At 51.4% G+C, this 25,736-nt stretch overlaps 1 protein-coding gene across 1 annotated transcript in view; it reads left to right on the plus strand.

The window, feature by feature from the left end:
- GRB10 (growth factor receptor bound protein 10) overlaps window positions 1–25,736 on the plus strand; it is a 179,587-nt gene that overhangs the window by 137,632 nt on the left and 16,219 nt on the right. Inside the window, exons 8-13 of the mRNA XM_069462633.1 lie at window positions 8,107–8,263; window positions 15,320–15,435; window positions 16,292–16,360; window positions 17,958–18,095; window positions 19,402–19,512; window positions 20,757–20,855. Of these exons, the coding sequence (XP_069318734.1) occupies window positions 8,107–8,263; window positions 15,320–15,435; window positions 16,292–16,360; window positions 17,958–18,095; window positions 19,402–19,512; window positions 20,757–20,855 (690 nt within the window). The remainder of the gene's footprint in view (window positions 1–8,106; window positions 8,264–15,319; window positions 15,436–16,291; window positions 16,361–17,957; window positions 18,096–19,401; window positions 19,513–20,756; window positions 20,856–25,736) is intronic.

A 25,736-nucleotide genomic window follows, 5' to 3' on the forward strand; every position in this document is an offset into this window, starting at 1 on the left:
GTTTGTATATACAAAGTCTGTGCATGTATATATATGTATGTATTTGTATTATGCCTTTATGTGTCTGTATACATATGTGTATTGTGTTGGTATATGTGTCTATATATGTATGTGTTCATGAGTATGTCTATGCAGATGTTCATGTGTTTGTGTGTACATGTATTTGCATGTATGTATATGTACTTATGTGCTCATGCACCTGTGTGTATTGCATACATGTGTGTACATGTGCGCGTTCTTATGTACATGTATGTGTGTATATATTTACATTCATATACTTGTGTGTGTGGCAGTCAGAAGTTTCCAAGCCTGCATCCTCTTTGGTTGGCCCATCCGGCCCCCTGGTTCTAAACGTGTGACTTTACTGCCTGTCCTGACCGTGTGCTCTGCGGTCCCGTCTCGTGGTCTCAGCCTACTGCCTGAGGAGTGTGTTGGGACTGAGAAGACTGGCGGAGAGACTCCCAGGCACGCGGCAGGTCAGAGACGAAGGTTGGAGCCTCTGTGCAGAGCCCCCGTGGCTCACCCCTACTCCCTGCCTTCTCCGCAGCCCCTGTTCCTCGGGTGAGCAGCAGCGGGTTGTGAAGACCCCTGGTGTTCCACCCCCTCTGCATTGTGCCTGCTCACGGCCTGTCTGCTCACCTGAGTCTGCAGGTGCATCCGGGCCCCGCCTGCTCGCAGTGAACCCTCAGGCCTCTGAGCATCAGCCCAAGAGAAGGGCGTCACCAACGGCAGTCGCCAGTGCCAGCACTTGCCCAGTGTCACCAGCTGATTACTACAGAGACAGGCAGGGGCAGGGAGAGCAGGAGGGGACATTTGCTGGCCCTCTAGCTGCTCACGTGTTTGTGTTTGTGAAGGTCCCCCTTGTGTGTGTCTGGAACTCGTGGTTCTGCCCTCCCCATTTCACACAGCTGCGTGGAGACCGCGGGTGGCAGTGGCTCTCAGCTGCTGTCATTGTCCTTACACAGGGGAGTGAGTGCCCCCAGTGGTCCCTGCCCTGAAGGACGTCCTTTTCCTTGTGTGTTCTAAACTCGCTGCCATTCCCAGCTCCCACGAATGTGTCCTTGTTACACGGTGCCAGGGCTTTCAGGATGCCCTTCGGGGGGACTTGTGTGCCCCTCGCACACCCCAGTAGCCCTGGCCTGGAGGCCTTGTCCTGGGAACCAGAAGGACGCCATTCAGACAGGGACGTCTTGCTGGAGCACCGAAGGGAAGGTTTAAACAGTCACCAGCACAACGTTTTGGCTGAGAGTGGAAGCAGCTTTGGGTTTGTAATGAAGGCCGTGGCCAGATTGTTTCGGATGAGGGTAAAATTCAGGTGTGGTAGACGTGGTGCAAGCAACTCTTCTCCAGGGCTCTGTCACCAGACAGAGGAGCAGGTAGGTGGGCAGAGCAGAGCCAGGAAGAGCAAACAAAATGCTACCCTCTGTCCAGGAGCTCAGGAGAGGAGAGAGACCGGAAACGTTCCCAGTGACAGCAGTGGTGCTCTTTTGTCCGTTGGCATGACTGTGTTCCCACGAGCCCAGCCCTGGTGGTGTCGTGCCCATGTCACGTGTGCAGAACCGCAGCTCGGAGAAGTACACGGCGCCTTTGCTGGGCTCGAAGAGTTGGGCCCTGGCGAAGCTGAGGGCAGGAGACTCGGAGGCCCTGTCCCACCGTCACCACCACATGGACCCTCTGTCCGTCCACAGGAAAGAACAACTCGGTGCAGTGAGCCAGGGGCAAGGAGTAGGTTAGGTAGGAGGCAGGAAGAACTTGGGCCCATGCTCCTGGGGGTCGTGGATGAGCTCAGTGAGATGGCAGAGGAGAAGGAGAATTACAGACATGAGGTGCTTTAGGTGGCCGATGGGCCGGAGGGAGGAGGGAGGAGGAGGAATGCGCTCTCCTCGTAGGCTTGAGACTGAAGGAGGAAAATTTCCCACGTGATCCAGCTTTGTGGCAATGTCTGACTCCGGGGCAAATACACTTGTAGGGTACAGCGTCCTTTGGAAGCTCAGAGCCTTCTGGGGGAGAGGTTCAGGGCGACAGGGCTCAGTGCTCAGCCTCGCAGTGATCCCGACGTGGTGTCACAGTGATCACCGAATGTGCACAAGCTTCCTGGGGTGTCACTCATTTGAAGGTTACCCTGAGGGGTGTGGCCATTTCTCCAGCATGTCTCTGTGCTGGACCTGCCGCTGTCCTGACCATGGACGATTACAGTGGAAATTTAAATTACGGCATGTGGCCACAATTTGGGAATCTCCAACATTTACAGCTAAGCTATCTTTCGAATGTCGATTTCTCCCCCAAAATATCCTCACGCAGGAGTCACATCTGAAAACGGAAATCTCCAGCTGTAAAGCAAGGCAGCTGACTCCCTTTTGGAATCTAAGCCCCAAAGGACAGTAGCTGCAAGAGGGTCCCTCCCTCTCTGGGAAGAGCCCTGTGGTGGCACCCCCAGCCCGGATCAGACCTTCTGCAGATGACGCCAGCAGGACGCCTGCATTGGTGGCGGCAGCCTAGACGCCTTTCAGAACATGCCGTCTTCTCTTTGTTCCGCTTCTACCCACCAATGAAGATTTTTTTTAAGTAGCTTTCAATTTTATGTTCTACAAAATGATACCACTTTATAAAAATTGCTTTTGTCAAAATGACAGGCTACGCATATCCATTTTGGAAAAGTTAAAAGAAAAATTCAGATGAGCAAGTCAAAATTGATTCTTCCAAGCAAGCCCGCCTTCCCGGTGTGAAACCGGGCGGAGGCGGCCGATGAGGACCGCACTGCTGCCTCCGGCGCCACCGAGACCCGTCCGCTGACAACGCTCATCTCAGTCTCCGAAAACCGTGCTGGACCTTCAAGAACTATTTTCAAAGTTATTTTTAAAACATTATCTCCTTTAGAAAGGGTTTGCAAGGACTTAAAATATTTATAATTCTTAAAACTTGAAATCTAAAGATTATAAAGTAGATTTTCTCTAAAGTAAGTGGAGTCACTATAGTTGAACGGTTTTATTATGTGTGTTTTCATGATGGTGAATAGAGCCATATAATTATGTGCAGCATTCCAGTTAGCATCCCTTATATCTCGAAGTAACACCATTAATTTGGAACAGAAAAAAAAATTGGTAGAATTATCTTCTTTTTCATTAAGATTAGCTTAACCTGCACTGGTTGGTTCTGCCCTAGTCTGGAGTAAATTTAACATATCCCCAAACCTCCTCGGCTTCAAGGGCCCCACCCAATTTGAGGGCTTTGAGGCCCTTAAATCAAAAGCCTTTTCAAGGCTAGGCGAGTGGCTCACACCTGTAATCCCAGCACTTTGGGAGGCCAAGGCAGGAAGATCACTTGAGGTCAGGAGTTTGAGACCAGCCTAGGCAACATGGCAAGACCCATTCTTTAAAAAAGAATAGAAAAATTCTCTGGGCATGGTAGCATGTGCCTGTAGCCCTAGCTACTTGGTAGACTAAGGCAAAAGGATTGCTTGAGCCCAGGAGTTTGAGCTTATAGTGAGCTGTGATTGCGTCATTGCACCCCAGCCTGGACAACTGAATGAGACCCCATCTCAAAAAAATAAAAATAAAAAAGGCCTTTTTGCATGATGCCTTGGAGCCTCCTGGGAGGGAAGATTCTGCGGTGCTGGGACGTGGCTTCCTACTGGAGAAGAAAGGCAGAGCCAGGGAGCCCTGGGTTCGGATCCTGGCTTTAGTCCTTTCCATCTCCTTGATGTCGGGCAAGCTTTCAGACAAAAATTCCTCCTCTGGTCAGAGGGAGCAGTGACACCTGCCTCGGAGTTAGGGTTCCCTCCACCTGCCTGGGCACAGGGATCCTGCGTTCTCTCCTTGAGGACCCACAGAATCAAGGCAGGATTGGGCACCCTACCCAGAGCGGGTCTGTGGGTGTCTCACCAGCACATCTGCCTGCTTTTGTACAGTCACCCTTGGGGACGCCTCCTCTCGGCTACAACCTGGCATCTCCCAAATGTTTACCCACTTGTATTTACGAGAGACTTCAGGAGTTAGTGAAAAGCCCAGTTTACATCCTAAGGGAGCTTTTGTAAGTTGGAGGAAGAAGAACAACTAACGAAACTGGGCCCAAGAGCTGCTAGCTGTGACTCCCTCGGAGGTCTCTGTGGGGTGGCCCTCAGCTACTCTGGGTCAGTCTGTGCTCCGCAGAGGCCAGGCTTATTTTTACAGGGTGATTATTGCTGAGCCTTTAGCAAAGGCTCACAGGCAAAGTCAAGAGATCTTTTGAATTTAGTAATGAGATTACCTAAGCCTGCAAGTCAGCCAGCACCAATAAGGCCTGCCTGTCACATGAAGCGAGAGTGAGGGTCCATGCTGAGATTGACAGCAGGAGGGGCCAAGTGGTCCCCTGTCGTCTACCTGGTGTGGGCCACCGAGTCAAAAAGCCAGGCACCCAGAGTGGAGTTTGGGGCCATGGAGGTGCATACCCTCAACTGTAATTGTTCTTAAACTCCTTCCTTTAAGTTTGCAAAAAATTAAGCTCTTGCTTTTCCCTCTATACAGTTAGTGTACGTATAAAAATGTATAAAAAGTGACAACAGAAAGTCTGGGAACAATGGAACACCCTATTACCACTGCAGAGCTTCTATGCCAGTATGCAGTGCTAAGCCAGACAGCGGGCTGGGTAGCTTGGCAAAGCCTTTCTCCCCCTACTAACTCTAAAAAGAGAGAGTTTCATGCTGTTGACATAATTATACCCTCTTTAATATTACTGTTTTATTTTTAAAAGCAATTAGCCATTTAGTTTCCTTTGCAGTGGAGAGAAGGAAATTGAGGATTGAGGGGTTGGCTCTTGTGATGGGATTGTTCCTGCTGCGTCTTAGCAGTCCTGAGGTTTGCAATCTCAGGATTGGAACCCTGAGTCAGAAGCAGCCTCAGGGTTCTTCCCCTGCTCCCCTTCAGCTGGAGCCCACATCGTTCCCAGGTCCGTGTTGGGTCCAGCACACCCCAGGAGGGTAGGTGCAGGTGGCTGGGAACATTTCAGGAGAGTATCTCATCAACCCCCGTCGTACTAACACTGCCAGGCCAGTGCTACCCACGTGTCCCATTTCACAGATGGGGAGACTGAGGCACAGAGGCTGACATCTCGGCCAAGTTCCCACCGCTTAGTTACTGATGAAGCAGGGTGGTGGCCCAGTCTGACTCTAGAGCTCCTCATTGCAACCCCATCCTGCGCCTGGACAGGTCAACGAGTGCTGGAGCTTCCATACATTGAGCGCGGTGCTTTGTGTGCGTGACTGATTCTCAGAGCGGTGCCCCCGTGCAGATGAGGAAAGCACGTCTTCGGCAGGTCACAGAGAGCTGAGATGGAACCGCGGGTGTCAGCTTCCCCACCCCTTCCTGCTGTTACCCAGATTCCTGTATTCCCCGGGCACGCCAGAGCCTGGAAGGCAACTGCCTGTGGTAGGGATCTGCCCTGCTCAGCTGTGAGCTGCCGGGGGACAGGGGCCTTGACCTGCTCAGGAGAACCTTCTGGGCCTGCTCTGTGCAAGAGGCTTGAGCAGGAAGGCCCAGGGCTGCTGCCCTGAGCCCCTGGCACTGCCCAGGTGGTCACTAAATGAGGCAAGTGGCTGGCTGTCCCCTGTAAAAGGAGCCTTTGTGTTTGCATATTCGCTACAAGCGTTGGCATTCTTAGCTCCAAGCCTCGGCCCAGTGTATAATCATTTTCTTGGTGTTCCGTGTCGGGGCGTGATTTCCTGTGTGGTCGAGCGCGCTGGTGAGCTCGGAGGGGCGGCTGGAGGGCGGGTGCCTGCCTTTGTGTCTGGCTCCTTGCTCTGCCCACCCCGCCCCTGGGGGTCCCGCCAGGCTGGCCTCTCTGGAGTCCAGAAGGCGCGGAGGTGGACGTGTGACCAAGCACATCTCAGCTCTTAACACGCACACTGTGTGTAGACCCCTGGGGGGTGGCCGTGCAGCCACAGGGCCAAGGAGAGGGAGAAAGTGCAGGAGGGCTGAGGAGAAAACGAGAAAACTTGTGCCGTGACCGATTTGGGCGGAAGACGTGGTACGTGGACTTGAGGCTTGAACCACACAGTTGAGCATGATTTCAGTTTCCTAGAGAAGATCGTGTTCATCGTGATTGCAGATAATCTCGTTGAGAAACTCGGCAGAGAGAGAACACAGTGCGGGGGAAGCACCGCTGGTGCGGAGGACACGGCCTTGCTGCGGTTAGCGCGTGTGCAAGGCAGCGTGTGGATGCATCAGTTTTCCAAACTTCTGTTTTTCTTTTACGTCAGCACATTTTAATGCAGTTCTTACCTAGAGACCAGAGACATATTTTTCTTATTTAAATTAAATATTATTTTTATAGGCTTAGTCATGCCAGCTGGATTTGAATATTTCACTTGTTGGGTGGAAGTAATACTTCCACTGAGTGACACGTAAATTCCAGAAGAGAATGAGTGAGTTTCTATAAAAATGAATGTGAGTTGAAAGCAAGTCCCTCAGTCCTGATCTAGCCCCGGCCCTGGGATTTCTCCCTGTTGGGAGAGTGGCCGAGGGGGGCCGGCAGGAGTGGTCACGCCACTCACCTGCCCAGGTCCCCAGGCTGGTCCCGCCCACCCTAGGAGCCCCACCTGCTGCTCAGAGAAGGGCCCTCCCTGCTGTCGCTGAAGCCCCCTGACCTGGCAACTGCAGGCTAGAGTGACGTGGACCACTTCCCAGCCACAGGGTGACAGCTGGCCGGCAGCTGTGGGAGGGTCGGGCCACGCCCCGGATGGTGCAGTCCCCTCCCGATGCGGCGGGCACCCCTCCCAGCCTGCGCCCTCTGCTGTCAGACTTTCCCGCCACAGAAAGCAAAGTTCCAAGGAAGTAAGCGCTGGGCTCAGAACACAGGAGCAGGGGCCAGGGAGAGCAGGGAGCAATGGAGTGAGACTGTCAGGACAAACCGACATTTAAGGCCCGGTGGAAGATCAGCTCTAAAGCTGCCACTGACGCATCAGCTGTGGGGACAGAGATTATTTGGAGATTCGGAGAACGCACGTGCTCCAGCCTCTCACAGCCTGCCTGTGACCCCACTGCTGTGGGAGAACGTCACGCGGACTTTCCTGGCCTGTTAGTTTGAGAGTTGTCATCGTGGCTGCCGTCCCCATCCCCACGCCCATCCCGGCGCGTGGAAGCAGGGGAGCGAGCCTGTGGGGCGCAGTCGCCTGCCCGGGGGTCTGATCCACAGCCCGAGGGACCCCGTGTGAGGCAGCCTGGGAGCCTGGCGGGCGGCTGGGTGGGCGGGTGGCTTTCCTGCCAGGGCACAGCCGGCCAGGACGGTGGAGGGACGGGAACAAACGTCCTTGCAAGAGGCAGTCTTGATTTAAATTGCCGTCTTGTTCCTCCGACTGTCCTTGCCATGCTGTTGAGGGAAGGTTTTTAAAGCACCTCACATTCCCTGAAAGGCGCATCGCTGCGGTGCTGTGGCTCAGGCGGGGTGTCTTCGGAACCCTCTGAACTTCACTTGACCGTCCCTTGCCGAGGAGCTGTTCGGTTCTACTGGGTCTGAGCGGTACTGGGAAGGTGGAGCTTGCTTGTACTTTGTAGGAGCAAGGGGTGAGGAATGTTGACTGTGTTCTCACTGTACCCTTCTTTTTACTGTCTTAAATTGCAGCACTTTCTTATTAATTTATCTCAGGTTCACCCCATGCCTTGGGGACTGTGGGGTCGGGGTCGGTGGTGTGGCCGCTGGGCCCGGAGCAGAGAGTACATGGAGCCATCAAGAGTTACGATGGGAAGAGGATGACTTTGGGATTTTTTGTTGCTTTGCATGTTTTTGCAATTGGTTGAACTGTAAAATTTCCAGCCCCGAGACCACCGGCAGCATTTTAAATGCATCCTGTGACTTCTTAAGAAGTATGTTCCCGTGGGGCATCTGGGTGTTGTAAGAATGGCGTGTGGTGATGCCACCTGCTCTGCCCCGTGGAGGTCGGAGGGCAGGAGGGAAGGGAGACTCGGTGGCCTCGTCCTGCCTCCCTGCAGTGGGCGGGGACCCGTTGGTGGCTTGGATAAACAATTGCACATGTCTCGGAGGCTCCTGATTGTTTTTCTGATTGTTTCGTTTCAGCTCTTATTTCTTCAGGACCCCGAGTTGTTTATCTGTAAGTGTCCCCTTTGTGTGTTGCAGGATGTTAAAGTCTTTAGTGAAGATGGGACGAGCAAAGTGGTGGAGATTCTCTCAGACATGACAGCCAGGGACCTGTGCCAACTGCTGGTTTACAAAAGTCACTGCGTGGATGACAACAGCTGGACTCTAGTGGAGCACCACCCGCACCTAGGACTAGGTAGGGATGCGTCCGGGCGGGGACAGCCACTGGGGAGCTCGGTGTGCCGTCAGATGCAGACTCCTGCTGCCAAATGCCAGAGGTGTGACCGCCTGGTCCCCTGCCAAACTAGCAGGCAGGCTCTGTGTTGTCCTTGACTCTCCTGCCGCTTCCCTTTCTATGAAAATTTTACTTTCCTCCCTCCCAGCCGTCTCCCTTCTGGTGTTTTGAGAATCTGGCCTTGGAGGGTTGAAGCAGTAACTTCCCAGGGGCTCAGCGCAGCGACTGAGAGCCGTGTGGAGCCTGCTGCACACCTGTGGCTGCGGCAGGGTCCGGACGGTGGCCGCCACGCTGCAGGGAGCACCTGTCCCGCTGACGGGAGGAGGGGAGCCGCGGCTACGGCTGCAGCCACGTGCAGGGCCCCACGGGGAATCGGCGCACTGTAAAGCCGCTTTATCTAAGTTTGGGTCTCACGTGACGTCTCTCGGAGCTGGTCAGAAATGCCCGGACAGTGTGTGTGCCTGCGTGTGTTGTGCCCAGAGAGCAAGAGAATATTTTATATCCTGGAATATTTGAAAATGTTTTCTATTAATATTTACAGAACACATTGAAGTTTTTGCTTTGTTTTATTTGTTCAGGTGTCTAGTTCAGGTAAAGAAGCTTTTAGCAGACTTTTGCTTAAATTCATATTGGATAAAATGTGGTATTTACAAAATCATTGGCAAGTATTTAAAATCAGAATTTTCTCTAAATCAACAGCTATATTCCATGTGTTTGAAGGAGAGAAAAACAACACAGATTGTAAACTTCCCATAGTTCTCAATTCTTCTCACGAACCTTTTTGAAAGATTAATAAATGAAATTCAAACCTCTGGCATATTAATTTAGCTGAGCAGCATTCTTCCAGCTGATATTGTACAATTTAAGCCTATGTGATGCACTATAAATTTGAGTTAACTTACTTTAAATCACTGTTTTCCAGCTCCGCCTGTACTTTCAGGCACATGGGGTACTTCTTGCAGAATCTGATAGAACTGTGCGGTTTCTCACCCATCTCGACTGATTGCTGGCGAGTTTGTGTGACAACAAAGGCTTCTCCATTGTCACCAATAGCTCTGTCCTGCCAGGTTCATGCAGTGGGTCCACAGTTAGTGACTGTGCTGTCAGATGTTCCCATGGACACTGTCCTTTTAAGCTCCAGCCTGGGACATCTTGAGTGGATCCTACAGTGGTCTGTGAGGCTGCCAAAGGCACCTGTTCACACACAGACAACTTGGAAATTAAACCGTAGTGGGAAACCTGAAGAATGTGTGTATTTACATGCATATTATATATTTGAAAAAATATATATAAAACTTCAGAAATGGATCTGTTTCCTTGGACCCATATATGATGATTATTGTTGAAAGCCCATTCAACAGTCGAATATTCTTTTCATTTGAAAACAACTATGGAAGGGACTTGTGCAGATATTTAGTACACAGATATAATTGAACACTTAGGGCACATAGAAAATGGGAATAGATACACGTAAAATTTTAACATACAAGGAAGACTTCAGGAATTTTGATTTATGTATGTCTTGTGATACCCCTTGATTTCTAGAACATCACACAGTAGATAAATGACATGTTAAAACTTGAGAAATAATCACCCAAATGAAGAACAATTTGCTCTGAGAGAGTAGAAAAGGAAATATCCACGTGTACTCAGTATTCTTAGCGATGTGATGTTTATACACCTTATTATTTTTTCTCTAATTTACAGATGGACTTAATACACACTGAGGGCAATAATACTTTTGAAATAAGTTTAAAAGGGAAAAAAAGAAAGGGGAGCAAGTGAAATGACTAAAAGAAAAAGAGAAAAAGGAACATTTGGCTCCAGTTTTGGGTCCTATTTGACAGCCTGCAGGTGTCTCAGCATTGAATCTCTGGAGTGGGGTGTGAGAGCCAGGGGCCTGCTGGGGATTCTTTGTCCTGGGTGATGTCCTCGGGGTGTTCCTGGGCCCGTCTGGCACCCACCTGCTCTCAGGGCAGAGCCACCGCACCGCGACATTTGCAGGCAGTGCCATCTCTTGTAGGAATTTCCTTTCTCAGGTGGTGAGGTGCTGGGTGTTCTCACGGGGACGTGGACACGGACCAGGCTTGTGGCTGGAGCAAGACGTGGGCAGGGCTTCCCAGTCCACACAGCAGAGACCACGGCAGACTGCAGCCCAGACCCCTGATCACCGAGGGCGCAAGGCACCTGATTCTGACACGGTTTTACTTTATGTATGGCCGCCGAAATTGAGGATTTCAAAGCACAAATCTGAAAACCCAAAATCTGAATGCTCGAAATGGATTTGAAATGCTCCAAAATCTGAAACTTTTTGAGGTCCAACTTGATGCTCAAAGGAACTGCTCATTGGAGCATTTCAGATTTGAGATTTTTGGATTTGAGATGCTCAACCAGGAAGTGTAATACAAATATTCCAAAATCTGAAAAGTTCCAAATCCAAAACACTTCTGGTCCCAAGCATTTAGGACAAGGGATACTCAGTTTAGATAAAGGTATTAGACCTGTAATGATATTGAGCCTTTTCCACACTCAGAAAGGAGTGATGGCTTTAGAAAAGGCGAGGGCAGTTCCCAAGATAGCCCTTAGGAGGTGCTTTGCTTTCCCCTGAGAGAGGAGCCACCTGCGTGCTGGTGTCTGCAGCCTCCCCGACAGCCCTCGGGATGCTGGCCGCCCTCCCTTGGCAGGCGGCATCTCCGGCCGGTGGGGATCTGCCCCACCTTCTCCGCACTGCTGGTGGGTAAGCCGAGGAGCCTTCCTGTGACCAGAGCCAGCTGAAATGGCCCTTCCTCGTCCCAGTGTCAGCTCCTGAGAGCACTCACCACTTGAGGCACTTTGAAAGGTGACGCAGAGCTCTTGCCTTGGTAGGAAAAGCCCAGGGGCCTGATCTCAGGGGAGCGTGTTCTGTGTCCGTGATTCCCAAGGCCCCTGCTCCAGTCCGCTGGTCCCTTTGCGTGCTCTCCCCCTGTGTTGGCGCTGCCCACGCGTCCTGCTTGCTGGCATATTTCGGCCTCAGTGTCTGGGAGTAGAACTCCCAGCCTTGGCAATACCATCCTTGACCAAAGCCACTCAACAGCCAATGGCAAGTCCAGCTAGGGGTGCCAGAATGGGGCCGGTCCTTAGGAAGGCGTCCCCATCCCTCTGCCCTGAGCACAGGAACTGCAGGTCTCTGGGCTTCACATATAGAGAGAAGACAGTGATGTTAAAACAGGCTGCAGACATGTCAGGTAAGCAAACTGTTTGTTAAAGGAATTTTTACAAAACATCATCTTGGTGCCCTCCTGAACTTGAAATTGGGTTTGTAGGAAAACCCTATGCCTGGGAGTGTGGGGGCACCTGGTGCCCAGAACTCTTGCACCCAGGCCCCGAATAACCGAGGGCATCAGGTCAAGAGGCTAAAGGTCAGGTCATCTGGGAGAGGCTGGAGCTGACACAGGGAGCAAAGAGAAAGTCACAGCCAGATCCTGTGACTTGCAAGGAATTGCAAGGATTTGAGGAATTCTCTTGTCTCGTGAACTAGGTTGAAACACCTCGGGAAAAGCAACAAATCTTTCTTGGGCAGCTTACAGCTCTGTGTTTGTTGCTGCTCAGATGAAAAATGCCATGGCAGGAGCTCTCGGGGTCCTGCGGCTGTGGCACGTTTGGGTGCTGGCATCTGAACACGTAGAAGGGTGTCGGGGAGGAGCTACTGGCTCGCGTTGAACTTTCGCAGGCTGATTTCCTGCCTCTCTCCCCATCCACTATACCCGAAAAGCACCAAAGGATGTCCTTTCCCCCTGGAATCTACAGATAGGAGGAAGGCCACTTACAGGGATTATCCACGGGGCAGGGTGTTTTTCTGTAGACGTGCTGTCTATTCCCGGCTTCTTAGCCTGAAAAGCCCTGCGCTGGTTGACAGCCCTTTCCTCTTCCTTGGTGGGCTGTGCTGAGTGAAGATGGGCCCGGTGTGGCACAGGTTGGCTGGCAGCAAGCCTGAGGGCGCAGCCAGGTGCCAGGCCAGCGGTGGAGCCGTGGGCGCTGGGGCTCGGTGCTCTGGCTGCACTCGGCCCGGCCCCGCCGAGCTGGGCAGCCCAGGTTTCTGCTGCGAGTCACATGCCAGCTGCATGTGTTAAGGCAAAGAAGTAAAATTCTCTTTTTTGAGTTGTCCGATATTTAAGTGTTTTTCTTGTGAAATAGGGTAATGGTGTAGATGCCAGACTTAGTTTCAGAAATTTGAAAAATACAGAAGTCCTTCAAGGAATTTTTGCCTTTTCCATTTGTACAAAAATTACTATTGGAATCTTGTGGTGAAAAGTAACATTCCAGTTTTACTCAGGCCTGTTGTACTAATACGAAGTTCATAGATGGTGACGTGATTGTTTAGTGTAATCACCCAAGGTCTTTAGACTCCTGGGGAAAATCAAAACTGGACGAAAGGTCTTTGAACTGATGTCCTGTCGTCCGACAGCAGGACTGCCAGTGCGCAGGGACATTCGGCTGCAGCCTGAGCCCTCGGATCCCCGAGGAAGGGGCTCACCTGCCACTTTGTCACAGTCTCCTGACTTGCTCTGAGCAAGGAAAAGGGAATTGATGCAGCAGGTTTTGTTGTGTTGGGACCACCTCTGGGGCTCCTAGGCCCCCTGCAGTCACCAGGGTGACCAGAGTCACAGAGGAGCACATGCCCTTTAGGATCCATGGGCAGGTTTGGTCCACTGGCTACCCCAAGTCCCCTGGTCCCCCTCTGCCAGGGCTGCAAGCCCTCACCTGTCCCCCTGGGGTCTGACCACCGAGGACACTTCTATGTGCAGCTCTCCCGGCTGTTCCCAAGGGAGGTGCAGGCAGTGGGAAGGGCTGGCCCCAGGACGGGGGTCTGCAGGCAGGTGGCTCCCCTGGGGGTTCTTTTTGGCTCTCCTCTGGGGTCTTTGGAGACAGAATTCCTTTTGCTTTTGGAAGAAGACATCTTGTCCTCACTTGGGTAACTGTCACCTCCCTTTTTTATTTATCCTTATTTTACCCAGTAAAAAATTTTAATTCTGTAAATCTACCATCAGCGGGTTATTGGCTCGTTGGTTTGGGGTTTGTTTTTTGTTGTTGTTGTTTCCTGTAACTACAGAGAGAAATTTTTCTCTGAGTAAAAATCTCAACGGAAGTCATTGATTTGTTTTCCTCCTAGAAAATCCATTTTAAATGAATGACCTGGAGCCTGATCTCTGTTTTGAAAGCCAACAGCAGTTTTGGTTGCATGCTCAAGTTGTACGTGGTTTCTCTCTTTTTCTGTCACGGGGAAACAGAAGGTCTATGTTTCAGTTCGTGTGTTGCTAGCAAAATTCCCTCCCCAGACAGGAGCATACGGGAACTGTTCCAAGTTTGCTAATGGTGCCAGGTGTGAGCTTTCTGGCAGCCCTGGGGGGAAAATTCCTTTTCTTCACAAGTTCTGGCTTTAAATACGTTTTTATCAAAGGACCGTTTCCTTGTAGTAGCAAAACTGAGGCTGAGGACAGACCGACTCCAGAATCTGCTTCCGTGTGCTGCCCGTGGCCCATCTGAAATGAGCACCATGGTGACAACTGTCTTTTGTAGACAGAAAGTCTTTTTCCACAGTCTGGGTTGCTTTGACTCAGAAATGCTTTTGCATTAAACCTCACGCCTCCCTTCCAAGATGAGACTTTCTAGAGATTCCCTTCTGGCCGCAGGAAGGGAGTCAGGCTGCTCTCGTGTTGGTGCCGAGGACGGCTGTGGCCTCAGCGCACACGTTGACCCTGCCATAGATTTGCTCTTCCTGTTTATGCAGTTACTTAATATGGCTAAGTTCCTGTGGCCACCGCCCGCCGTCGGGGCAGTTTCTGAGGACGTGCCCGGGAAGGGGCTTCTCCAGGCACATGCGCCTCTGGGGGCTGCCAGCTTCTTTGTGCTCCGCGTGGAACCAGAGTGTTAGGCAGGGAAGGAAATAACTTTTCCAGGATGATGATGATGCTTAAAAAGATGCTCTGAAGTATGTGCACGTGTGTGTGTGTGTGTGTGTGTGTGTGCATGCGTGGACATGTGTGTTGTGTGCACACGGTAAGTGCTATGTTATAGAGTGTGTTTTCTTCCCTGCTGTCACATACAATGCCGAGGATGAGAACTATTCTATGGTGTGGTGAGTGTGGGCTTCAACGTGAAGGATGAGTGTTTGCACAGAAGGTCTCAATGACACGTCACGTGCCTGTCCCCTGTTATATTATATTCCCCCACATGGAATCAGGCAGCCAAGTGTCATTTGAGGCCGGGCGCGGTGGCTCACGCCTGTAATCCTAGCACTCTGGGAAGCCGAGGTGGGCGGATCGTTTGAGCTCAGGAGTTCGAGACCAGCCTGAGCAAGAGCGAGACCCCATCTCTACTAAAAATAGAAAGAAATTATATGGACAGCTAAAAATATATATAGAAAAAATTAGCCGGGCATGGTGGTGCATGCCTGTAGTCCCAGCTACTCGGGAGGCTGAGACAGGAGGATTGCTTGAGTTCGGGAGTTTGAGGTTGCTGTGAGCTAGGCTGACGCCATGGCACTCACTCTAGCCTGGGCAATAGAGCGAGACTCTGTCTCAAAAAAAAAAAAAAAAAAGTGTCATTTGATAAAAAAACTTCTGTCGCCGTCCACCTCCACACCCTCTCCCTTCCCTACATCTTACAAGTCCATCCTCCTTCCTTTGACTGTTTTCCCAGTTGTTCCAGTCTGTTTTCCGCAAGAGTGGCAATGCCTTAATTTAAGGGCAAAATTATTTGCTAACAGTTTTCATTGACTCTCTCCTTAACATTTTGTCAATACCGAATTGAAAAGAAGTATATAAAAGTAAGCATAGACCTGAATCCCTCATGCTGTGTATTTTAAGACCCCTTCTGCATTTGGTGGTGCATTAGGGAGAGATTTACATTCAGTTTGGTTCTTGGCCTCGCCTTCGTTCACAATGTTAAAAGAAGAACAGGAAGTCAGGTGTTGCGCTTGGTTGTCGAGCTGCCTGACGGCGCTGCCTGTGCACCTGACACGTGCGCTTTGCCCTGCAGAAAGGTGCCTGGAAGACCACGAGCTGGTGGTGCAGGTCGAGAGCACCATGGCAAGCGAGAGCAAGTTCCTATTCAGGAAGAATTACGCGAAGTACGAGTTTTTCAAAAATCCCATGGTGAGTCTTATCTCTTTAGGTTTGGGGTTTGGGACTCTTAAAATCTTGAAGTTTATACTTGGGTTTAATGGTATCAGGTTATAAAGTAACTGAGATTTATGAAGTAGTGTACAAAAATCAGAGTTGCTGTTTAACCAAGCCGTCCTTGCTCCAAACCCAGTCTCTGGTGCCTGACTAAGTGTCCTCGTGACTGGTGGAAGGTCATGGTCTCCTTCCTCAAATAGGAACCATACAGAGGGGTTGGACCCTTAAGTCAGGAGAGCGGGGAGGGGCCAGGCCTTTTCAGTTACTTTGAAAGTTCTCGGTCAAACGGGAACAAATTGATCAAATGCTCAGCAGAAGAAAAAAATCATTCTCTGCAAATAGAAAATACTATTTTGTGACTATATGTGGAAGAATGAGTAGAGCAATGCGTATGATCGGCCAGTGTCTTGACTAGGCTCTGATAATTTAGCTGCTTTGTTTTCAAAAGTAAGAAATTTGAGGACTCTTTTTGGGTAATGCAGCAGAAAAGTCTGTTTCATGTACCTGTGCCCACCTTCTAGTTTCAAGGATTCTGTATCTCATGCCTCCCGCTTGTGCCACTGAACTGTAACCCTGGCACCCCTCTGCACCATGGTGCACGCTGCGAGACATGAGTCCCGTGTGGAACATGATAGATATTCCAGACTGGGATCCAGCGTTTAAGTAGGTGTTTCCACCGTGTGATGAGGGAAGAGTAAGGCCTGTCATTTAAGATGCAAACGTACATCATCGTACCTGCGGGAGTGGTTTTAATACTGACATACCCATAAGTATGCTTTGCCCACAGTTTGAAGCTAACCGTTAACGTCTTTGTTTTTCCTCATTTCCTTAGAATTTCTTCCCAGAACAGATGGTTACTTGGTGCCAGCAGTCCAATGGCAGTCAGGCTCAGCTTCTGCAGGTACTGGGCAAACATGGACTTTCGCTGATGCAGAAGGCTTTCTGGATAGAAAGCCTCGTGGAACTGATAGGGCCGCGTTGTAAAAACCCGAAGAGGTTTCATCCTCAATCACGCGTTCACCTCAGCTCTCAGCGGAGTTTAGAGGACCCAGAAGTAAAAGTTTACTCAGGAAATCTCTGTCGCTGGGCTCCTGCAAAGCAAGACAAGCACTGGCGCCAGGGTGCACCGTGGCCGGGTGTGGGCTGAGGCTGGGTGAAGCCCAGGGCTTCCCGGTCAGGCCCCTGCCCGGCTGCTGGGACTCTGCAAAAGTGCTGAGTCTGCTTTAGAGTAAAAATGATTGAATTACCGCAGAGTCCTTTGTAAAGTGCCTTGCCATACATTGAAAATAAGGAAACCGGTTTTAATTGTCCTTCTGCTTCCTAAAGTCCGCTCTAGGAGAGCCTGGTCTCTGGGGGGAGCCCAGAGCCTCGGTGCTAAGTCGCTCACTGCTCCAGGGCGGTGGGCAGGGGGGAGGGAGCGTTCCTGCCGCACCCTGCAAACTCGTCTGTGTGCGCGTTCTCGGAGAGAAAAACCGCTCCCTAAGGCAACCAACAACATCCAAGTGGTATCAAATATAAGAGAAACTACTAAAATTTAGTTCCTGCAAAATTGTGCCCATAAGCCTTTCTTTTTCTACTTCATTGTCACCGGCTGTGTTTCACCATCTCAAAGATAAGAACTTCAGAGCTCTGTTCTGGTGGTCTCGTCAGAAGCCCCTCCAACCATAGCATTTGTCGACACCTGTTTGTCATTATCCATGCACAGTGAACAGTGAGCTGGCAAACTCTTTTAATTGCTTTGACCTTGAGATGATTTGTGGACCTCGTGAGCATGTGCCGTGGTCTCTTGAGACCCTGGAAGAACTGGAGCCAGGAGCGTCAGAGCTCTGCCCGGTCTGTCCGTCCCACCTGCAGGGCAGGAGCTCTGTCCCCTCCCGGTCCAGTGGGAGGACTCGCCAGTGTCACCTCCTCAACTTCCCTCCACGGCCTCTTCCCTTAGAAAAGCAGGGTTTTTTGTTTTGTTTTGTTTTTTTCAGTAAAGCCTTTGTTCTTAAGGCTGCCTGTGTAGCTGGGATGGGGGATGCCACCAGGGTGTCCCAGGTGCGTCATGTGCAGGCAGACGATGCCTTTTGCGTACCTTCGATTAGAGAGGTGCCTGGCCACGGCGGCTGCTGGCCGGGCACTCTCAGTTCACTGCACCCTAATCGCCTGCTCCTGGCCCTCGCTCTCGGCCTAGCTCTAGTGACCAGACTGGGTATTTTACGGAAAGCTGGAATGAGGGGCAGAGCTCTTCAATGTACTGTCTTGTAAGGAATTTATGACTTAGTGTTTTCACTAGTGTTAGGTCCATTTGTTTGCATGTGTTTCATACTAATTATTAAATATGTTCTATGCAACACCAACTTAGATGGGATTTTAAGACCCTTGAAAGGAGAAAATTCTCAGTTTGACCAAAAAACCTTTTAATAATTCAGAAAATGTCGGCTGTGCTAGTAACATATTCACTTTAATTATTTTGGATTACCATTGTCTGATTTTTAAAATTTACTCTTCAACAGAATTTTCTGAACTCCAGTAGCTGTCCTGAAATTCAAGGATTTTTGCATGTGAAAGAGCTGGGCAAGAAGTCGTGGAAAAAGCTGTATGTGTGTCTGCGGCGATCGGGCCTTTATTGCTCCACAAAGGGGACTTCAAAGGTGAGTTTTAACACCCACCAGCACCAGCACCGATCCTGGTCCAGCCGCTCGGGGCTGGAGTGCTCAGAGTGAACTTGAGCTTCATTTTAAACTGCACCTTTGGATCCTCCAAGCTCGTGATAACTTATTCAGCTAGCTGTGGAACAGCCAAGCTCAGCATCACTGGTCTACTGGCTGACCTCACAAACGGGGTGATGCTACAGGCCCAGAAACCCCGACTGCCCCGCCCTGCCGTGGGTTGGGAGCAGACCCTTCTGGCTGCACGGTCCCTTCAGAGACTAATTTGGTTCTCGCAGTTTGGGATCCAGGCCAGCCATAAGAGTGCTTTATAGATTATTGCCTCCCTAATGCCAGTCTAACATATATTATTGTACATACCTTATGGAATAAGTTGCAATTTTGCATGTATCCCCAGCGAGAAGAAGAGTCTCTGAGAGAGAGACAACAGCTTCAGGCCTCAAAAGAGAGCTGGTGGCATTGTGGGCTTAGCCCGGGGTCTCCTTCAGTCCCTGCACACCCTTACCTACTCTCTTCCCATGACTTGCGTGTACACCCGGCCGTGGGAGCCGTGTCCTGCCAGCCTTGGCCAAGCATTTACCTTCTAAGAGCTGTGGTCCCTCCTGCTCTGGCCAGCAGAGAGCAGGGAAGAGCTGGTGGCCGCCGGGTGAGGGTGCTGTGCACACTCAGTGTGGCTCTGGGAAGTCAGCAGCTGCCGCCGGATGAGCCAGAGAGAAGGGCCGTCATCTTCAGAGAGGGGCTTTGCCCTGACGCAGGGCAGGATGGCGTCCTGCCCTCCCAGCTCCGCTTTACGGCCCACTCACCGTCCTGGCTCATGCAAAGCCAGGAGGGTTTGGAGCCTGGAGCAGGAAACAAAACAGGCCTGGAGACTGAAGGAGCAGGAGGGTGGGATAAGCTACCAATGGGAAACCGAAGGGACAGGTGGACTCTGAACACACAGCTCACCAAAGGCAGGATGGCCCCTGCGTTGGAGAGTGTGCACTTTGACCTTTGGGTTACAGATTTTCTCCTGGTTTTTACCTTGAGTATTTGGTCATGGGGCTTTGATTTAGCAGAAGCATCAAATACCTTCCCACAGTTTTTTGTCTGAGAATTTGGGTGGTGCATTTTCTGGGTGAGGGCTTAGTGGATTTGGTTTTAATTGAGCACATATTTCACACCATGATTGTAACCTCTAAAATGCCAGTGCTTGTGGGCGTGCCTTCGGTTGACCAAGGTGTGAAAACATTTGCTCTTGGCTGTGCCTGAGACCTACTCTCTGCACTTAAACCTGGCGACATTTTCACAGGAGCCCCGACACCTGCAGCTGCTGGCCGACCTGGAAGACAGCAACATCTTCTCCCTGATCGCTGGCAAAAAGCAGTACAGCGCACCCACAGACCACGGGCTCTGCATAAAGGTACCGGGCTGTGAGCTGTGTGGCATGTTGGTCCTTGGGTAGCTCAGAGGCTGGAGGAAGAGCAGGCACGTGATGGATAATGCCAGCGAGTCCAGGGTCTTAGGGATGGTGGCTTTTGGCCTCCAGGGTGGGCTGTGGCTGTAGCCAATAGCAGTAGTGGGAGGAGGAGGCAGGTTGGGGAGGGGACCTTCAGCCTGTCACCTTGGGTGACCTCCATGGTACTGAGTGAGCTGATGCCTTCTATGTGGGCTTCTAGTCGTGGGATAGTTAGATAGGAGTGATCACAGTGCTGCCCACCCTCTACATGCATGTGTGTGATGGCATGTGCACCTGTGTGTATGTACACAAACACATGCACACACATGTGCACACACCTGTGGGCCAGGCCCGCCCCTCTCCCCTGTTAGTGGTGATATTGGCAGTCCTGATGGTAGATGACATTGCTGTGTACTTGCTGTACACGGCATGCTCAGCCAATGGGCTGACATCCATTGTCTTGTTTAATCTTCGTAGATGCTTACGGGGTAGGAACTGAATTGGCCACGGGGCCCACGTCAGGTAGCCAGTGAGTGGTTATGCTTGGAGTTCACTCCGGTGGGCTGACTTCTGAGTCCCAGCCCCATCCTGAGGGGAACAGGAGCCCTTGGGCTGCACCAAGGAGAAAATTCCATCCGAAATACCGTCTTGCACCTTGCTCAGGGAGGCGCTTTTGGTGGGAGCAATGAGCCCGGCAGCCAGCGCCCTGCCCTTCCCAGGGCCCGTGCCAGCTGCGCCCACTCCTCTCTGCAGACGGGTGGCGAGCCCGGGGCGGTCACTCATGTCCCTCCAGATTCCCGAGGGGGAGAGCTGGGGCAGCACCCTCCCCCGCGCTGTCCCTTGAGTCTGGGGCTGGGGTTCTGGCTGAGGCCCAGATGGGTCTGTCCCTGCAGCAGTCCTCCTCCCTCACCAAGGGCCCTGCCTCAGTCTCCCGCTCCAGCGGCGACGCTGGTCTCGCTCTGTGGACCTTCCACTTGGGGCCTGGCCTTCGGGCCACTCGGACACCACCGTCCTGAGCCCCAGGGGGCCTCCTCCCTTGGCGAGCCCACGAGGGGCCCCTCAGTCTCCAAGGCGCGTGTGTCTGCTGTGCTCCCCGAGTGGGAGACGCCCGGCCGGATGTGCCTGCCTGTGCCCAGCATAGCCCTGCCTCCACACTGGCATGTTTCTGACCCACTGCTACCTAATTCGACTTTGTTTACCTCCTTTAGCCAAACAAAGTAAGGAACGAAACTAAGGAGCTGAGGCTGCTCTGCGCGGAGGACGAGCAGACCCGCACATGCTGGATGACGGCGTTCAGGCTCCTCAAGGTGCGTGGTGCCGCCGCGTGCGGCCCGGAGGGCCAGCTGGGCGTGGCTTCTGTGCTAGCAGGAAGATGCCCACAACTTTTCCGCTGCTCTGTCGGCATTTTATTGATCAAATGTAGTTACACGTCTTTCGAAGCAAGATCTCAGGAGCTTCTGACAGGGGCTTAAGAGTACAAAGGTTAGAGCCAGGTTTTCCAGCACGGCACGAGGGACGCTGGGGGTGAGGGCATCTCGTGCATGGCAGGACATTTTGCAGCGTCCCTGGTCTCCGGCCTCTGGATGCTGGCAGCACCCCCAGCCAGCTGAGGCAGCCAGAAATGTCTCTCAATGTGCCAGGTGTCCTCGGGGGCCAGGGGGTGGGAATTGCCCCTGGTTGAGAACCATCGAGTTAAAGGAATAGGATTAGAAAAATCAGGACCAGGGAGAAAGGAAGTAGTACCTGAGGAGGTTAATTATTCTCGTGGCTGAGCGAGACTCTCGGCTTCCCAAAAAGCCGAGGCCCTGGGGGAACATGGTGAACTGCAGATCACTGTAGTCCTCTGGGGAGACGGTGTCTCCTGACTGTAAGTTCTGAAAGAAATCTATGACGTGGAGCCCCACATGGGACAGTGCCCTTGAAGGCAATTTTATCGTAGTTGCCACAGTGACTTCCTACAGCTCTTTACTGTGATCACTGTGGTAAAGCTAAGAACATACCAGTACCATGAGTCTCACTTGGGGTTTCCCACACCGTGTTCTTCTGCACGCACACAGTATCCCGCGTGTCTGGAATTACCTATATCTATAAAGTCCACGTGGGTTGCAAGTAAGTTGGCTGAGATGAACTTGGCTAAAGTCCAGGGTTCTCTGGAGGAGACGGGCATCTAGTCAGCTGTGGCCTGTGTGTGCAGTGGTCCAGGGATCTCTGCAGAAACTGCCAACCTTTGCAGAGCTGCAGTGTTCTAGCCGGTCCAGAGGCGCAAGGTGAAGTCAGTCAGGGAGACGGATGGGCCAAAAGGAGACTTAGCTCAAAACTCCTTACGGTTCCACAGGACATCAGCTCCACGCATGGGTGTCCTGTTTCTCTCTCTCAGAGCCTTGTGTTGTTTTGTTTTTTTCTACTGATAAAAAAGTACTAAAATCAAAATTTTACTGATTTATAATCAAAGAGGAAATGTTGGTGTTAGCATGAGATATTACAGATCATAGACTACTTCTTCATCGGCTAGTTTTAAATCTGTCATCCGTGAGAACTGATTAAGTAAGCTGCAGGATTTCCATTGAGAGGAACACTCAGCGGCTCTAAAAAGTCTGAGGTTGCTTTTGTGCTCCGTTGTGGGGAAATCATTAACAGCGAAAGAGCAAAGTGCAGGGCAGCACATAGAGAGCGTGCCGTGTTGGTTGGGGGCAGGTGAGATGCTTGTGTCTGCTGGCGTGCACGCGGACACTGTGCAGGAGGGAAGACACACGTGGGCAGGGGAGATGCGCCCGTGCAAATGCGGGCAGAGGCCAGAGAGAAACTTCTAAAGTTTTATATTTATATATATGTTTGATTTTTTTTTTTTAATCTGCAAATCTATTTTGGAAGAGGTAAGAAAGGCAATGGAGGAGGAAAGTGGTAGTTCACTCTGTGAAGCTATGGATTGTATTAGTTTGGGTAAGTCTAGGTAGCAAGTGCTTAACTATTGTTTGACGCGTGAAAAAGAGCAGGTGTCTCCTCTGGTGCCAGACTGGCCGGAGGAAAGGATGTGGGCGGAGCTAACAGTGAGGATCCCAACCGTGTGTACCGTCAGCGTTGACAATAATGTGCTACGTGATATTGACATGTTTGGAGCATTCACCGTGTGCCGGGCACTCCTGACCACTTTACCCCTCACAACGGCTCAGGGACACGTGTGTTATCCTCATCCTCACTGTACAGATGACAGAACTGAGGCCCGGGTGTGGCAGCTGGGCTGTGGCGGAGCCAGGCTTAGAACCCCAGCATTCTGGATGCAGAACCCTTTCTAACGACCGTGCTTTGCCGCCCTCCTTGCAAGCCACCGGGAAGCTACAGTGCTATTGCCCCGGCCGCCTTGCAGGCAGCACTTTGTAACCGAGGATCCACAGATTTCAAAGGCGTTACAGATACGTCCCAATGCCATTCTTCTTGGAGGCTGGAGGCCTTTGGGACAGTGAAGTGAAAGTTGAGTTGCACATTTCTTTCCTAACTGGTTCTGGTCCTGGGTCCGTTGCCGTTACTGGGCAGGCTGAGAACAGCCCCTGAGGTCAACAGCTTTGCCATTCATTTTGGTAGTCTGATACGTCCCTCCCTCCCCAGTCTGTCCCCCAGTGTCCCGGTCAGAGAGGGGAAAGGCATAATGAGGAGATGAGACTCTGTGGGAGGCCTCCCCGCCTTGCACCTGCATGGGGCCTTCGGAAAATGAGGCGTTTTGTTCAGAGACTTGTGTCTTTTGAAGCTGTAAGGGAACCTAAAATGCCTCTGTCCTTGTCCCTGCTTCTTTCCCAAGGCGCTTCTTGAATGTGAGCATTGACTCAAGTCCATGGTCAGTCTTGACCTCCTCGACAGGGAGGCGGGAGCCATGAGGGGCTGTGGCTGGACAGCCTCCTGCAGCAGTGTGATTGGGCGGGGACCCGCGGGCACCTGTTCGTAGGTCTGGCTCCACTCCAGCATCCTCTTTGAGGACAGGGGCTGCTTAGCGCTCAGAACATAGTAGAGCCTCAGGAAAACTGAGTGGGTAAAAGTGGGAGCCAGCTTAAACTTGGGTCTCTGGCTTTGATCTTTCCTGGTTTGGTACCGTATCTGCCTCCTGCCTGCTGGATGTCACTGCCACCGCCGGAGTCAGCCTGTTGGACTAAAGATGCTGCAGGATCCCCTCAAACACTCTGATTCTTAGGCCTTCAGTGTGTCACCAGCACAGACCGAGCAAACGCTGGGTTGTGTCTTTTCACGGTTAACATGAAGATCTTGTCTGCAGTAAGTGGTGAGAGGCCCCTATTAGCTTTAGCCGCTCAGACTCTCTTGTCCCCTAAAAGTGGATCAGGTGTTCTGTGTCCTCACCTGGAGGAAGTAGAGGATACAGGTAGGATGCCTTGTTGTATAGCAGTTGTCAACACGGAGACCTGTTCCCAGCTCTATCCAGTTATCATTTCTGTGTGGTGGGTAATGGGTCGGCATAGGCAGTGTATTGAAATGGAGATTTGATTTCCCTAGGGCTGTTTGGGAAGGAAAGCCTTGTTATTTTGAATTAACATAGGACTTTCTTGCATTTTTAAGTACCCACACAGTTACACATTCTTTAAAAAAATAAATCTTACAGCTTGGACCTACGCGGGAGAAACCTGGCATTGTGTCCTCAGCTTTGCAGAAAGATGCCCAGTAGCTAGCGCCAGCAGGGAACCTTTCGCTCCTCACCTCCTTCCACTCGTCCTTTGTTAAGTGAGTTCTTCCTCACTGTGGGGCTGTGCAGGGAGGATTAAAACTTCAACAGTTATTTATTGCCTCCTTCCTCCTCCCTCTGTCTTCCAGAATGTTCTTAAACTGCTATAGAAATTATTCCCCAAGAGGGAGGAAGTCTTACTTTATCTATACAAGATTCCGTAGCCGTAGTTGTTTTGGTTTGAATGGTCTGATGTTGAAAAGGCGATTAAATTAGATGTTCAGCAAGGCGGCAGTCTGAGGGGACAGACAGGGCCGCCTCCACACACGCTGCTGCGTGTCTGGAACAAAGAGAAAATTCACACCCGCCCCGGGCAGCAGCGTGTGCGACGCAGGGAACAGGGTCATCGGAGAGCAGCGAGAAAGTGGTGCAGAGCGAAAGCCAGACAGCCCGGCACTGGGCAGTGCGTGCCGAGTGCCCGCCAGGCCCCAGCTCCAGAGCAGGAGCGCCACATGCCCTGGGTCATCCGTCCTCCCGAGGGCCCTGAGAGGGAGGACTCCGCCCTCAGAGTGGGGATGAGGTTCAGTGAGGTGGAGGGTCCAGGGGCTCAGCGTCCCTGAGACGGGAGGGTCTTAGGAATCACGAGAAAAGTTGACAAGTGGCTCCCGTGTGCTCCCAGCCCCTCCCTGCCACCACACGGCCCCCACCCGCTTGCACACTCGCCCACGTTCCAGGCCTGCGGGAGCCGGGACGTAGCCCCACGGGTCCCAGAGCCTGCGCTCCGACCAGCGCGGCTGAAATGAAACAAGGGCAGCGCAGGAAGCTTTACGTCCTGTGCGTGAAGGACTGAGCCTTCACTCTGAGGTCATGTCCTCCTTCCTTAGTAGATGTTCAGGTTTCCCTTCTTTTGTAAAATACTCTTGATATTAAATGGCAGGTTTTGGTTTGTGCACATGTTAATTGTCTTACTTGGCAAGTGAGTTTCCAAACGTCAAGGCAGTCATGAATTTTTTTCTCCCAAATTTTATTTCTGTATAAAATCTGACAGTGGGAAAATCATTGATTTAGACCTTTCCTTTCATTCTCTTCCCTGCAAGCTGACTTCTCAAGCCTGTGGGTTCTCAGAATTTTTGTTGTGGCAGAACTCTTCCCACCTCCAGGCAAAATCTCTTACCACTCCCAGTAGGTCTAACAGAGCAAAGGCCTGAACAACTACAGGTGTCCCCCGGTCACAGACGAGGTGCGCTCCTGAGGGTGTCGTCACCTCTCGCAGTGCTCCTTGCCGGAGAGTCTGGCGGGCTCATATTATTTATTTAACAGTTATTACCTCAGCTTTGTTTTGCTTAGTGTTTATAGGGGTTTTTTTGGATCATCTTTTTTCTACCTTCCTGGGTCCTAATGTTTAAGGAATATCTTATAAGCACAACGTAATTGTGGATATTTCACTGTGATTATCTTTTAATTGGAGCATTTATTGTGTTTTAGTGGTATCATTTAGTGTGATCAATAATATTAGTATTTGCAC

This window comes from Eulemur rufifrons, chromosome 29, assembly GCF_041146395.1.
Source record: "Eulemur rufifrons isolate Redbay chromosome 29, OSU_ERuf_1, whole genome shotgun sequence".
NCBI classification, from domain to species: Eukaryota; Metazoa; Chordata; class Mammalia; order Primates; family Lemuridae; genus Eulemur; species Eulemur rufifrons.